The sequence below is a fragment of the Vigna unguiculata genome, chromosome 8 (genome assembly GCF_004118075.2).
Source record: "Vigna unguiculata cultivar IT97K-499-35 chromosome 8, ASM411807v1, whole genome shotgun sequence".
Lineage (NCBI taxonomy): Eukaryota > Viridiplantae > Streptophyta > Magnoliopsida > Fabales > Fabaceae > Vigna > Vigna unguiculata.
In genome coordinates, this window is record NC_040286.1 from 1,828,646 (window position 1) to 1,843,461 (window position 14,816).

At 29.7% G+C, this 14,816-nt stretch overlaps 2 protein-coding genes across 7 annotated transcripts; both read right to left on the minus strand.

The window, feature by feature from the left end:
* Window positions 1-660: 660 nt before the first annotated feature.
* Window positions 661-1,983, minus strand: LOC114193204. The gene has a single exon (XM_028082922.1). The coding sequence runs from the start codon at window positions 1,723-1,725 to the stop codon at window positions 880-882; it is 846 nt and encodes a 281-aa protein (XP_027938723.1). The 5' UTR covers window positions 1,726-1,983; the 3' UTR covers window positions 661-879.
* A 7,473-nt stretch (window positions 1,984-9,456) lies between these two features.
* On the minus strand, window positions 9,457-13,589 carry LOC114193248. 6 transcript variants are annotated; one of them, XM_028082970.1, is made up of 11 exons: window positions 13,437-13,589; window positions 12,406-12,490; window positions 12,190-12,306; window positions 11,804-12,071; window positions 11,542-11,675; window positions 11,081-11,439; window positions 10,865-10,964; window positions 10,656-10,715; window positions 10,454-10,537; window positions 10,263-10,379; window positions 9,457-9,933 (listed from the first exon to the last, which is right to left on the minus strand). In XM_028082970.1, exons 1-11 carry the CDS (start codon window positions 13,493-13,495, stop codon window positions 9,634-9,636), a joined length of 1,683 nt encoding a protein of 560 aa, XP_027938771.1. In that variant the 5' UTR covers window positions 13,496-13,589; the 3' UTR covers window positions 9,457-9,633. The 6 variants fall into 6 exon arrangements, with proteins under 6 accessions (XP_027938771.1, XP_027938772.1, XP_027938776.1 ...); XM_028082971.1 differs by lacking the exon at window positions 13,437-13,589 and adding an exon at window positions 13,093-13,430 and having other exon boundaries at window positions 9,634-9,933; XM_028082975.1 differs by lacking the exon at window positions 13,437-13,589 and adding an exon at window positions 13,058-13,430 and having other exon boundaries at window positions 9,634-9,933; window positions 12,406-12,486.
* Window positions 13,590-14,816: the final 1,227 nt, after the last annotated feature.

Below are 14,816 nucleotides of genomic sequence, written 5' to 3' on the forward strand. Positions count from 1 at the left end.
TTTGGCGTCTGAACTGTATAATGTGAAAGTCATTTTTAACTTATGGATTGTGTAATGAAGAAGTCATTTTCTGCTCATAAATTGTTCAATCTGGAAAATGACTTTTGAATTTATTTCAGAAAAAACAAAATGGGATATATAAGGTTGCAGGCACAAACGTAAAGGTGCAGAATTTGCAGAAAACTTGTAAGAGATTATTCCAGTGAGGCCCAAGTCCTTTTTCATCTTAGACGCGTTATGCTAATCCAAATTTAGCAACTCTAATTAAAATCATTAGATTTTTTTAGTGTGATTAAATTATGTTTCCAGAATGATGTATACACCCTAATGACACTCACAATGTTAGAACTCCTACATCCATTAGAGATTAGAGATAAAGTCAATTCACAATATATAAGTGGGTGCAATATTCATCTTACAAGTCAGTTCTCTGGGGTTGAGTTAGGCTTAAAATCCACTTTCAATATGGTATCAGAATCAGCTTAGAGACTATCCTAGATAACTTTCTTGAACATTCTATTCCACCCGATATTGGGTCGCTAACCGATTATCCACTAATTTCTTGTTCTACACAGGAGATGAATATATGTTGAAAGTATTCTGAAACACACGAATATACTTGTACCTATATAATAATAAATAAATTATACTTTTATTCCATATGGATGAAGTGATGTATATTAAATTCATGGTGATGATTTGCAAATTGCAGCTCACATCGTTTATAATTATATATCTATACAAAAAAGAAAGAGAAATGACTGGGTTAACACAACTTAAACCCACTTATATCTCATAATACAATTTCAACAAAAGAATACAACATTTTTTTTTACGAAAAGCTTAAGAAACTTGATCATGGTAGTAATAACTAAGCAGCTAGATTCCAAAACCAGCCAATCTTCCGAGAATCCCTTGTCTGTAAGGTAAGAAAGTTCTCTTCTTCATATCCTCTGACTCTGCTCTCTTCATGGCATAGTGCAACTCATGTGCCGAAACGTGTCCCTTTCTTCTCGACGAATCCGAGGATCTGAAACTCGACGACCCTTTAACTTCCTCTGTACCATTCTTCTTATAGTACTTCTTCAACGGGTCCTTGCTCGAACCTCTCCCTTCAGAGGCACTTCGGAAAAGCAAAAGATCCTTCAACCACCACCTCTTTGAACCACCCTTCGAAGAAGAACTCGACGACAACACACTAGATTCCTCTTTGTTGTTACTCTTAGGTTGTTCTTGTTGTTGTAGTTGTTGTTTTTCCGCTTCCCATCTATAAGGAGAGTGCGATCGTGTCACCCTGCGGTTGGAGCTCGACGACGGCAACTTCTCTTTTCCTCTTCCTCTTCTTTCTTCACTTTTAGATTCCTTGGAATCAAGAGATTCGTTCAAGGGTTTGATTTTTCCGCCGTCGAAGAGCTCCTCCGCTGAGCGAGAAGACTTGTCGGATTCACGACTCACGGAAAACGCGAAACTGTAATCATCTTTGTCGTCATCGTCATCGTCTTGGATTTTGTTGGCAGCTTCGAATGAAGAGGTTGCGGTGGTCGAAAAATATTCAAACTCGGAGTACAATTGAGACAACCTAGAAGGACTTGTGGGTGCACTCATGAAGTAATTTCCGAAACCTTTTGGCGAAGAAGGAACACTGTGATAGATCGAACCCATGTTGCTTCCAAAATCGAAATTATCCATTGTTGGACTACTCGGACTTTGTATCACCACTTCCATGTCTTTCTTCGATCAAAGCTATACCTTATAACCTAATAATTAATATAACTAATTAGTATCTGATACCTTAATCTCTCTACCTCAGTGTTTGTGTTTGTGTGTTGGGTGTTGGTTTTGTAGCAAAATTTTTGTGTTCGAGATGATTGTATTTATATAAGACATGTGGTGATGGTGAAGGGATGGAGGAAGGTGAGAAGAAAGATCATTTGATGTGGGAAAATTAGGGTTGGGGATTGTTTTGTTGACCGTTTTGTTGTGTCATACGTTAATTTAGCCGCCTTTTAATACCGTTTGTTTTTCTTTATATCAAAATTGTGTCTCATTTGGTGCTAGCTGGATACAAAAATCGTGCGTAAAGAAAAATATAACCAATACCCAAAATTGTTGACCCACATGGCTGAATTTTATATCTTTTGGTTTGGTAAGCATCTATGTAATAAAAACTCATAGGAAATTTACGTGGTGACAAAGGATTCAATTGGGTGGCTGGCTCCAATATTATTTAATTCATGTCCACGTTTCAATATAAGTGAATGAAATATTTAACAAAAGTACTATTTCACCAAACAAAATTATAAATAAAAATATATTAAAAACATTATCCAATAAATGTTATGTATAATGGTCTCGTATTGTATAGTGATGAGATTTACGTGAAATCTTAGTAAAGAGAAAAAAAAATGTTTTTGAAAAAGAAGTGTTGTTGTATATCGTTGCCATTGCATGCTTCGAGAAGATTTGATGTGAAGGTATTTCTATTTTTTCTAATTCCTAATGTATTATTTATGTACACGTATGTGGGTGTATATAACATTATTGGGCATTTTTCAATTGGTTGATGGTTAATTTACGTGATTACCCTTAACTTGGTCAATTGAAAGCTGCTATTAAATAATAGAACACAAAACCATGGATTATTATTATCATCTTCGGTGACGGTAAGGGCAAAGGTGTCTTATAAATTCTTATACTCTAGAACCACTTGCCAATTCAACATGAATAGAAAATAACTAAATAAATAATTACAAAATAAAAAACTTATATTTAATTTTTTGAAAGGTTGTCTTCTATTTTATGGAATTTGGATAATGATTGATGAGGATGATTGTGAAATTCCCGGTTAATAATATAGAATATAGAGATATGGATGTGAGGATATAATTTTTTTTTTTATATTATGAATATAAATACTTGAAATAGACTGCAATGTGGATTTGCATGCAGAAAACAAAGTAGTCTCAATTTGATGATAAAGACTTTATGATAAAAATAAAAGTATTGGTGATAACATTTTGCATGAAATAAAAAAAACATTGAAACCTTATTAATTTAATGTATTAGTTATTGTTGTGTGGCGTGTTGCTTTTGACAATATCGTTCCCACCTTAGAGGTCACAAACATGTGTGGTTAATGGCTCAACATGACTTGTTCAGCACAACAAACCTTCTAGAATTGACCCCTTACTTGTAGTGAGTGCAAAACAAACATTACATCTTATCTACAAAGAAAACAAATAAAATAATAACATTGATTAATTCACGTAAAGTCATTATCAAACTAACACGATTTATATCGAAAATAAGTTTAAATTTAATTTATTCCTACAAAATCAACCTATAATATAACGATTATTTCATTTAATAAATCTATCAATTAATCGTATCAAATAATTTATTTTTAAATAAAAAAGTTGGAGCATATATACACAAGTTTAGTTTAATTTAGCAAGGATTTCGCTTAATAGATACAGTATTAATGAAACTTGAGTTAATTTTATATAAAATATCATATTTTTTAATTCAAAATTTTAAAACAATATGTTTATGATTTTTTTAGGATATTTAACTTTTTCATTTTTATTAATTTTAGTTAAATCTTTAATTGTTTTTATTTTTTTTAGATCACAATACATTGCATAAAATATAAAATTAAGAGGGTGGTTAACAACAATTAACATAAAGTTTAAAAAGTTGATGATATAAAAAAAAATTAGAACTAGTTGTGCAATGTGCTTGGTGTGGAATTGTTCAAGTCAAAGTCAACGGTTGGACTTTCTCATAATTTGGTAATCTAGAAGAGGGCATCATGTGTGTATTGCGGTCTTGTAGGAACTATTTGATTTTTCCCAATTTTCTTCAATTTCTTTATATTTCTATATTTTATTAATATATATATATATATATATATATATATATTTTTTGAAAAAAATACCTTTCAGAATTTGTGTGAAACAATTAAAATTCCAACACATATTAGAAAATACTTTTCGGAAGTATCAAAATGATAACTCATTCCGAAAATATACTTTTTAAAATGTATTAAACTTATAGAATATGTAAAAATTTTAATATGTTCTGAAAATTACTTTTACGGAAGATGTTTCTTAAAAGAAAAAAGGAAAAAAAGAAGCATCGATTAATATTTGAACTGTTTGAGGTCGTTTATGTTTGATAATCCTGTTTTTAGCTGGAATTATTAAACATATATATTTTATTTTAGTATTTTGGGTTTTTATTATCTAAAAAAATAATAAGTAAAACAATTTAAATAATTTGTTGAAACGGTAAGACAAAACAGATAAAATAAGGTTAATAGATAATATTCAATAAGATAATGTTATCCAATCAGTTCCTTTTTTTGTTTTGTATTTATACCCTTATTTTTCATCGAAAAAATCTTTAATTACATATTGTAATGTAATTAATATATATATATATATATATATAACTATAAATATTAAAAAATTTATTGCATTTTTTCTTTCTCAAACAATCCTAAAATCCAGTTAAAATTGAGTAAATAAAGCAGTTGAACCCAATAAAACTATTATAAATGAAAATCTATATGTGATATAACTTTTGACAAACAGAATAAATTTAAAAGTTCTCATAGCGAAGGTAGGAAAACATCTTTTCAAACATTAATTACAAATCAATTTAATTTCTTAATTTTTTTTTTTATGAGTAAGTAATGTTTCTATTTATTTATTTATTAAAGTTAGATGTAATGAAACTAAAAAATTGATCAAAGTGATCTTTAATTTGTATTGTTCTTTAACGTAATGTTTAAAATCTAAAATATTGGAAAGAACATCCAACTGAATTTAATGATAGAAATAGATTATTTTTAATCAAACTTATTTAATAACTCTTGAAATGTAATATAATGAGTTAATTATATACTGCGCAATGACTATAATTGTTTAAATTTGAATAATTTAATAAATTGATAATTTAGTTTATATTTATTATCTTAAATTTTAAATTTGATTTTTATTACTTTATTATCTTTTTATTTATAAAATTAAAATAATAACTTATTAAGATTTGATATTTCTACTTAAAACAATATTACTACTTGATATACCAACACATACAAATATAATTCTGCTTATTTTTATTAAAAAATATTTAAAAGAAATAAGGACAAATAAGCCAATTATTCAATATATATCAAAAACTATAACATGCTCAATTCATCATTTTCCTTAGAACTTTAACGGATTACATAAATGAATTGAAATAGTTTGTGAAGTCATACTATATAAAATCAACAAATTATTATTAATTAATCTTGCAAAAGTTGTTTGCAGTGCACGTGCAAAGAAATTAAAATCAACAACTTAGTACTTTTCTTTTTGGCACATTTTGAAATGGTAATAATAAATTATATAGTAACAGAACGTGTGTGTAAAAAATATCACTTTTGAGCATAATTTTGACCACTCTTGGTGTAGACCAACCACAATTAAGACGTGTTCAAACAAATGAGCGAACATAATTTAATATTTAAATATATTTTTTTCTGTATAATATAGTATTATCTTTTGTATTGGTTTTTATAAAAAAATAGTTAAATGATCATTGTACTATTTTAGTTTAGCTTTTGTAACATATTTTCGTTTACTCTCTATAATATTCTGCCCATTTTAAGTTAACTATTTTGAAAAATAAATATATTTTATTTCACTTATATAAAGAGTGTAAAATATTATGACTAATGAATGACAATTAACGATATTAAAGTTTTTCCATCCTTCCTGTAATTCTTTATCTCTTTTTGCTTTTACTCTCTCTCCACTGCAAGTTCTCAAATTTTCTATTGAAGGGTGAGGATAGAAGATGCGTAGTCTTAAGTGCAAACACTTTTGATATTAAAGTTTTGTGCTTTATATATAGATTTATATAGATGTACCAAAATATTATTTAAATACTTTTCAGTTATATTGAATTTTATTTCATTAGAGAAATGATTATTTTTGTTATTGACTTAGACCTTAGGTTCTTATCAAAGATTGACATCTTTATGACGAATCTTCCTTGACTTGTCAATATGCTAGATTGTGTTGTGAAATCCTTTGTCATGTTTTATTCCACGTTTTGTTCTGATTTATTTTTGTTGTATTTCTTGATGGTTCAAATTCAGGAACGACCTGTTCTCCCCTAAATAGAATTATATCATAATTACATTAAAGAGAGAAGTGAGAGTTGTAGGAAGGAAACTAACATGTTAGTTATCATTTGCTCCGAAATATTTTACATTTTTTTATAAGTATGAAGACAAAATTGGTACATACTTTAAAATTTGAGCAAAATATAATTTTAGCCGATAATTTGAAAAGAAAAACATATTTAATCTATATATGTGTGATAAAATTGTATGTAGTTGTGGTAAAGTATAATATTACTTTAGTTTCATTGCTAAACTTTTTTTAAGATTTCCCGTACTATTTTATGTAATTTTGTTTTATAATGTTTAGACATTAATTGACTATTAATTAGTTTGGAAAATCTTACATATCTTATATGATAGGTAGGATATACCAAAATGTTTTTAAAAAATAAAGGCAATCGTCAGTGAAATGTGATAGAGATGTCATGATTTTTTTTTATTATTCTAATGGAAATATAATTATTTTTATTCATTTGTCTGTCATACTTAAGTTGGTAATTATTTATTGAATCAAATGTAGATTTATGAAGTTCATGATAATTTAACATTACTTTTTATTCAAAGTTATGCACTAGTTTGTTCTTTTAGTCAAAATTTATATTTAATTTTTATCAAATAACATATGGAAGAACCAGACATAATGGCTACATTTTTCTATTTCGATATTGTTATTTTATTTTTCTTTTAAGTACATTATTAGAAATTTTCATATTACATAAGATTTTTCTTGCAAATTTATAAAAAAAGTTTGTAAGAAAAACATTTTTTTTTCGGTCATTTTTTCTAAGAATTTTAATTGACAAGTAATTCTTTCGTGAGTAATCATTTTCTACAAAATTATAAAATTTGCAAGTATTTTTTATAAATTTTTTTGCGAAAAGTGTTTCATACAAAATATTTTTCAAAAAAATTGATAGCAATTTCTTGCAAATATTTTTTCTCAATAAAATTTATAAGTACTTCCTATAAAAAAAATTTCAAAACAAAGTTAACAAAAAATATTTTTTTAATAGTTGTAATTTAATTAAAATATTCATTTCAAATTGTTTAACCTAGTTAATGCACTTAAGTTAGATTCAAAATTAATTAAGGGATTTCTAAATTACAAATAAAAAATAATGATGTCATTAAATAAAAGGTGATATTTATAATGGCTAAAATTATAAATTTTAGCGATTAAAAATCATTATAAATAATTTTTTTATCAATTAAAATAATCTTTATGTGAAAAACCGTCTGGTACAAAAATATCTTAACTACCGGTGATTTTTTCTAAGAAAAACAAAAAAAAAAATTTAAAAATTTAAAACCGTCACAAAATTTATTCTCACTTTATAATCTTTAATCATATTTTAATAATTAAAAATTCTCACAAATTATATTTAAGACTTTTTAATGGTTTAGAACTATCACAAATTATTTAAAATATTTTTTTAAGTTTTCAAAATTTCAAAATTTCAATTATTAAAATATTTTAAATTATTTTATAATAAATAATTAAATTATCTATTTTATTTAAAATTATTTTTAAATATATTGATAATTAAATTTTCATTTAAGTTAAGTATAAAACTATTTTTATATTTTACATGACAATATACATTATAAGGCAAGTATAATACGTACATTAATCTATTTTGATTTGATTTGATTAAATTATCTATTTTGATTTGATTTTTTTATAATGTTATGTGATGACTTAAAAATGATTAGAGTAATAGGTTAAAAGTTACTCATTCCACAAGTTCTTTTGTAAACATTAAGAGATGATTTTGTTGCAAAAGAGAATAAGGACCACTTAATATTCACTTATTTGTTATCATCATTTAAGATGTATCAAAAAAATTAATAAGCATCCAACTAACCTTTTTTTACTAATTATTTTAATTTAGAATAAAGTGGTACCTTCAATCATAATCCATTCTTCAAGTGAATATGAAACCTTAATCTTTTATTAAGAAACATAAATATTGAATCATTTGCATCCATAATTTTTAGTATATATTTCTTATCATATATTTAGCATAACTCGTTGAGACAAAATTTAGCTTCTAAGTTTTGGAAACTACAACGTGTTTTGACTTTTATGGACAATGATAGGGTATGTTGAAAACTCTTATAAGATTGGTCAATTAAGAATCATCATGGGCATTAACTCAAATGTTTACGTTAGTATAATATGAAGTCATAAGAGATAAAGAATCAAACTAAATAATTCCATATCTTACTATAATATTAAAAATGAGGTCTTCATTAATCTTTTGACATATCATTTGCTTGTAAACATAGTAGTAATCAATGTATGGTTGATTTTTTTTCCCAAATATTCATATAGATTCTAACCAACCATTAAGTACACTAAACACTAATCCATTATTGTATATTTGATTAATGCTTTGTGATGACTTTACAACACAACACATGTTATGTTATTAGTCTATAAATAAATACCTATTCGTTTTTTATGCTTTCGTTACAAAACATCTCCAAAGCTATTCTATAACTTTCCTACTCTAACTCTATGTTTTAAACTCTTGGTTTCTGAATTTTGATTCCTTCGTGTGTGTGTGTGTGTACAACTAGAGGGGACCAGTGTGAAGCAGAACAGAAATTATGGTCTGGTTTATGACTACAACTTCACAGAAAAATTTTCATAGAAGATAAAAAAATGTGGTCTGGTTCCATCTTAAAGCATGTGGGTGTGGACCAGTTAAATCTTAAGGAATCCATATGTAGTAGGGGTTCTCTTGGTAGTTGGAAACACAAGAATACAAAGAGAAAACTCAATTAATGATTCATCTTTTTATGTGGCAAACGATGCTTGCTGCTGCCAAGCAATGAAAGCATGGTGAATGCCATAATGGAACTGCAGTTAGAGCACTCTGCAGTATCAAAAGTATACTCATTAATTGAAGATCACTCTTCTGCCTCACCATAACTAACCTGCCATGAAGTGGACCACAAGGTGTTTGTATATTGGTTTTAATGTTGGACTCTATAATCTTCAGTACATGCGAACGCACCTTTGTTCATTCATTGACATGAAACAGATTGGTTTAATGCAGACCCTCATAACCCTATATGTCTTTCAATGCAGCCAGGGATCAACATGTGCTTGCTTGCCCACAAAAAAATCATCTCAAGAGTCTCAAGGGAGAGAGAGCATTCAACTCAGGTTTTAAGTTTGGTCCCATAACAGGACTTGTAGTTTTAAGTGATTGATATCATATTGGTTTAACATTGACTCAAGTTTAATTGGAAAAGATACACGCTTTTCATAGTTCAAATTCCATGGCTTGTATTTTTTATTCACTTTAGTTAAGAAGGAATCTGAGCATTTCTACCCAAAGGGGTTGAGAAGAACAGATTGTCATCTACATTGTCTGTATGTATGATCTACAGTTGTATACAGAGTTGCAGTGAAGCAATGTACATGGAATGGAACTGAAGGGAAATTATGTGCATATCAAGTATCTAAAGCTGAACTCATATGGCATTATTTGTACAAATTGTGAGAGGGGCTCAGTTTTTCTTTCCTCTATGAGTTTTATGGCTTGTTTCCCAAGTTCACTTGGTAACTGGAGGCAGATCCAATCCAGCAATGATTCTAAGTCTTTTGCAAAGTTCAGTAAATACCAATCCAGAAGCTTAGGGAGAACAAACTTTGAAGTTGAAAATCCAATTGCTGCTTGTAAGAACTCTCTTTTGGCCACTTCCAGTTCATTCTCAACCTGAGATGCAGTGTAAACTCTCACCTGCATTTTTGGAATAGTTCATGGAAAATCTATAAATTGAAAAAGGGGATAAAGTTGTCAAATCTTGACATGATTAACATGATACTGTGACTTTGTTTGATGCATGTTGCCAACCTCACCTAATGGCAAAGTTGTTGAATGGTAAGTATATCAGAGTTTATAAGTCTGCTTTAAAAGTCATGTCAAAGATGGATTTTTTTATAAAAAATGAGTAGAAATTAGTCTTGTTTTCAAATTTCTAATGATGCAAAGAGACAAAAATGTTAATCATGAATGAACAGCATCAAATGTGGGGCTATGAAAGATTACATAATTCTGTGTAAACTTACAGCAGGAGAGGACCAGGTTCCACAAGAGAGAGCAAATGTAACAAGGGGTTCTGACAGTTCCAGTCCATACATGCTTCTTACTGTCATTTCATGGTTTTTTGTTCCCTTGGAAAATGTCTGTTTGAAAACTTAGAGGTTAACTCTTTATTCTCATCCATGGAAAAGCTAGAGTTGAAATGGACAACACTTACAAATCTCCAATGATAAGGAAGTCTAAGAATGAAGTGCTCTATGGTTGTTGCACTTAGCACGTGTCCACCCACATTTATTGTTGCCTGAGTAACAAAAGAACAACATAAATTGTTGATAACAACACACTTATGCTATGTTGTACTAAAATGAAAGAAGAAGAAAAATAAGAAACAAAAACTACTATAGTTGTTCATAGTATACCTTCCTCATAAGTGCAACAGCCATTTCAGGACTTTCTGGTATGCCATTTTCTATAAATGCCTGAAGCAAAGTTGAACTAAAATACCATCATTTATTATGGTTTAAGAAGGTAATTAAGTTCACCACTTTAGATCATTGAAATTGTGTAAGAAAAAAAAAATAGACACAGATTACACTAAATGTTGTTGTAATGAACATAGCCTACATACATTCATCATACAGGAGTTGTAGATGTTTATCCAGAATGCGAGCTTCTCCTGATGGTTGAGGTTTTCTAGGTTGACAGAGGCTAGTTTCCTGAAAAGAAGTCTGCAAATTTCACAGAGTAAAAAAACTAAAACTTCTAATTTCACAAACAATATCAAATTCATGTCATGGAAAAAGTAGACATGGTATTTGAATGTAAATAGAAAAATTTTACTTACTTCAAACGATGCTGTAAAAACAAAGTATTTGCAGTTCGTTTTGGATTGAACGATTTAGCATCAATTTCACATAATTGCTTGTATGGACCGATATCCCTCTTCCCAAATTCCAAACAGATGCCATATGGATCCACAAACTCTGTTCCTTCATCACAATTTTTAGTTCTTAGATCACATAAGTGTGGAATGTCACAAGCAGAACCTGGATTCTTCACAGCACTCATTCTCAAGAGAATGCTTGATAAGCACTTCACAATATTTTCTGAAATTATATTTGGTCGCTCAGCTTCTGATGAACTTTTATGTGTACTATGGTTTCTCAAATCTGCAATTTGCTGGCCGTTCAACCTTGGTTCTTGCTGCACATTGTGAAATGAAAGCTCACATTCATTGACTTAGAAATAGTTCTTCAATATCACACAACTCAAAATTATTTATAAAGTATACTAAACATGACACACCTTTATTTTTGGATGATCCAACCTTTTCTGTGGGGATTTATTGTGAAGTTTTTTGATTGGATATTTGTTCATATGGTTGGATGATTGATTCCTGCTCTTGGAAGAATTGCGACATGTTTGATTCTCCTTATCCTCTGGCAATCCAAAAAAACAAGAGGAAGACTGACTAATTCTTTTCAGCACAAACTGAACTAAATGAAGAATCAAATCTGAAGCAGCAATTAATTAATCAAAACCGGTGAAACATAATTGAGTTTCTAACCTATGAGAGTTGTGGTAGGCATAGTTGCAGATGATGCTGCTGAATTACCAACTGTTTGGGATTGAAACTTCAATTTTTCCAACTTGGGACTATCCATTGTTGAATTTGACTTCTTTGGAGGAGCTGAAACTGAATGTTCAAGTTTCCTCATAGAAGATGACATGTAGACAGCTTCCTGGTACAAATCCTGTCTGAAATGCACAACTTTCTCTTCAAGCCTTACAATTTCCTCTTCCAGAACCGCCACTTCAGCCAGAAGAGCTAGTATCTATAGTTTTCAACATCAAATTTCAACACTCAAATTTCATTTCCAATCTCTTTCTTACATATCAAAACACTAAAATGCTTGTGTTCAGAAAAAGGACTTGAGGAATTCATATACTAACGCATGGAGGGAGATATGGAGGAAGACGAGGTAAAGCTCCCAATGGCCTGTTGAAAGCCCTCTCCAATGCTCTATGAATATTCTCTTCATGCCTAAGCTTCTTCTTCAACCTATCCACCTGAAAAGTTGGAGAATTCAGCTCAGTTGCAAGCTACAATAGACCACAAAATCATACCCCGAACAAGGACAAGGAACAGAAACAGTGACATTGCATTACATCTTGTTTCAAAGCCAATTTTCTTTCTCTGCTTGAGGCTTTTCCACATTTATTTGCGATTCTCGAGCTTCCCTGCATCATCTGCCTTCTCATTCAATGCAAAACAAGTCAGAATCCACCAAAGAAAAAGAAAAGACAAGAGCAAATATCAAATCAAATCCAATCCAAAAAGCTAACAGAGGCTGAAACAATGGATTTTTAAACGAATAACTAATCGTGGATTATGAAACAGTTTTTTTCTTTTCTTTTCTCTTAACACACCCTCTTTTAACACCATTAAATGATCTGTGTCATGTTGTTTTTGTCTCACCGAAACCGAAGCCAAAAGTTTGTGAAGAAAGCTGTTACGCTCCTCAGACACTTTTATAATAAAAAAAAGTGATCTTTAGCTATTACTGTGCAAACTGTTTTTCAAACACAGAAACGACATGGATGTACCCTTCTCTGACTTCTGAGTTTTAGCAAACTTCAATTACTTTTTTCTCGCGCTATTGGAATTCGAGCTTTCCTAGTCCCGACCCTTCTGTTGATGTTCATGTTCTCAACCTATGCTAAAAATCTGACACTACCACTCACTCATACCCACTAGTAAATTCCATAGCCAGATTCATTGAAACTGTGCCCAATTGCCCCGGCTGATTAAAGATCAAACCTTTTCTTTTTTATCTTGGCATTAAGAGAACCAACCAGCTCAGTGATCCAGAATGAGATTGAAACACCATCAGAAGAAGCCAAACTCTGTCAAATACTATTCATGGTCTGTAGAAGAAGAAGAAGATGATGATGATAATGATGGATGGTGGTGGAGAAGAGTGTTCCACCGCTTGAGATAAAAAGAATATTATAGTGGAGTGGTAGGACAGAGAGAGAGAGAGAGAGAGAGAGAGAGAGAGAGAGAGAGAAAAGAGAGAGATGTGTGATGGAGGTACACTAGTTTGGTTATGGTGAATGGAAGTTGAAAGAAGAAATGGCTGGTTGTGTGAAAAAGAGTAGAAAATAGAGATAGATAAAAAAGAGCTTCCAATTCCAACCTGGTCCTGGATGCAGAATAAGACACAGCTAGCTTCTCAGATTCAATTATCAATTCCATGAAAAGCCTCCAATCTTAGCTTATGTCATCATGAACCGACATGCATATTTCCCTGTCTTCAATTTTTAACTCCAAAATCTTCGCGCTTTAACTCATAACTATTCACCTTCACCCTTTGTTTTTAACATCTTCTCTTCCTCACATGGTGTGTGAGTGTGTAATTAGTGCACTCAAAGTAATGATTAACCTTCTTTCATGGTGCTTTTAAGCCTCATTAGAAAGCAGATTTTGATGGGGATTGATTACTTTTTACTGTGGATAATGTGTTGCAGTTATTTTATGCAGTACATAAGTTTATGGGGTGCTGGTTTTTCAGGCAAAAGCTGCACAAATCACATGCGTTTCCGAGTAGCAACTTTGTTTCTTGTATCTGATAGATTAAGAATCCATTTTGAATGAACTATCATGTATTTTTCACTGTTTTGTTTTTCAGTTCAGAACCAAAATGGTAGAATCATGGTATCAGAGATGAACACAGTAAACCAACACCCACTGAAAAATTAATCAGTTTAATCCAGAATTTTAAACTCAAGTTCTGAATGTAGAATTTTATTGAATACTGAACACAGTAATTTTATTTGTTTTACTTTTATAATTAATTTTTCTTACTGGAGGTAATTCTGATATAAAAGAAATAGAATAATTTGAGCATAGTGCTAAATAAAAGAATAACTTTTTTTTTTATTTCAATCCGTATTCTCCACTAGGTTCACATAAAATAATTACTAAATAATAAGAAAAACTCAGCTGAACTGTTTAAAATATGAAATCATGCTGGATTCACGAAGCTCCTGTCAGAAAAAAAAAAAATTATTGGTTGACTCAAGATACAGCGAAGAAGAAAGAAAGACAAAAATCTAGATAAATAAAAAGAAAAAGAAAAACTTTATAAATTTTAAACTTCTCCTTCTATATCCTTTATTTCATCATGTTAAATATAAAAATAATAGATAAGTAGAAAGTGCATAAAAAATATATTTATCTAAGGTTATAATTGTATTTTAATGTAAAGTTATAATTTACTCTCGATTTATTCATGTAAAGAATCTCTATAAATTTTAAAAAAAGAAAAGAAAAAAAAAATCAACACTTTTACCCAAAAATAAAATACACAAAAAGGTCCTAGTCACACATAATTATATATGTAAGGTCTTAATCTTCGAAATTAAAAGCAGCTTTTTTTTTTTGTGAAGACACTATTTTTCAACCTTTTCAGTACAGCTGATTCAAAAGTATAAAATGAAGTTTGATGATTATTTACAAAATTAGCAGAGTGAAGACAAAGAACTATAAGCATAATTTAATTCTTAAATTAATTAGT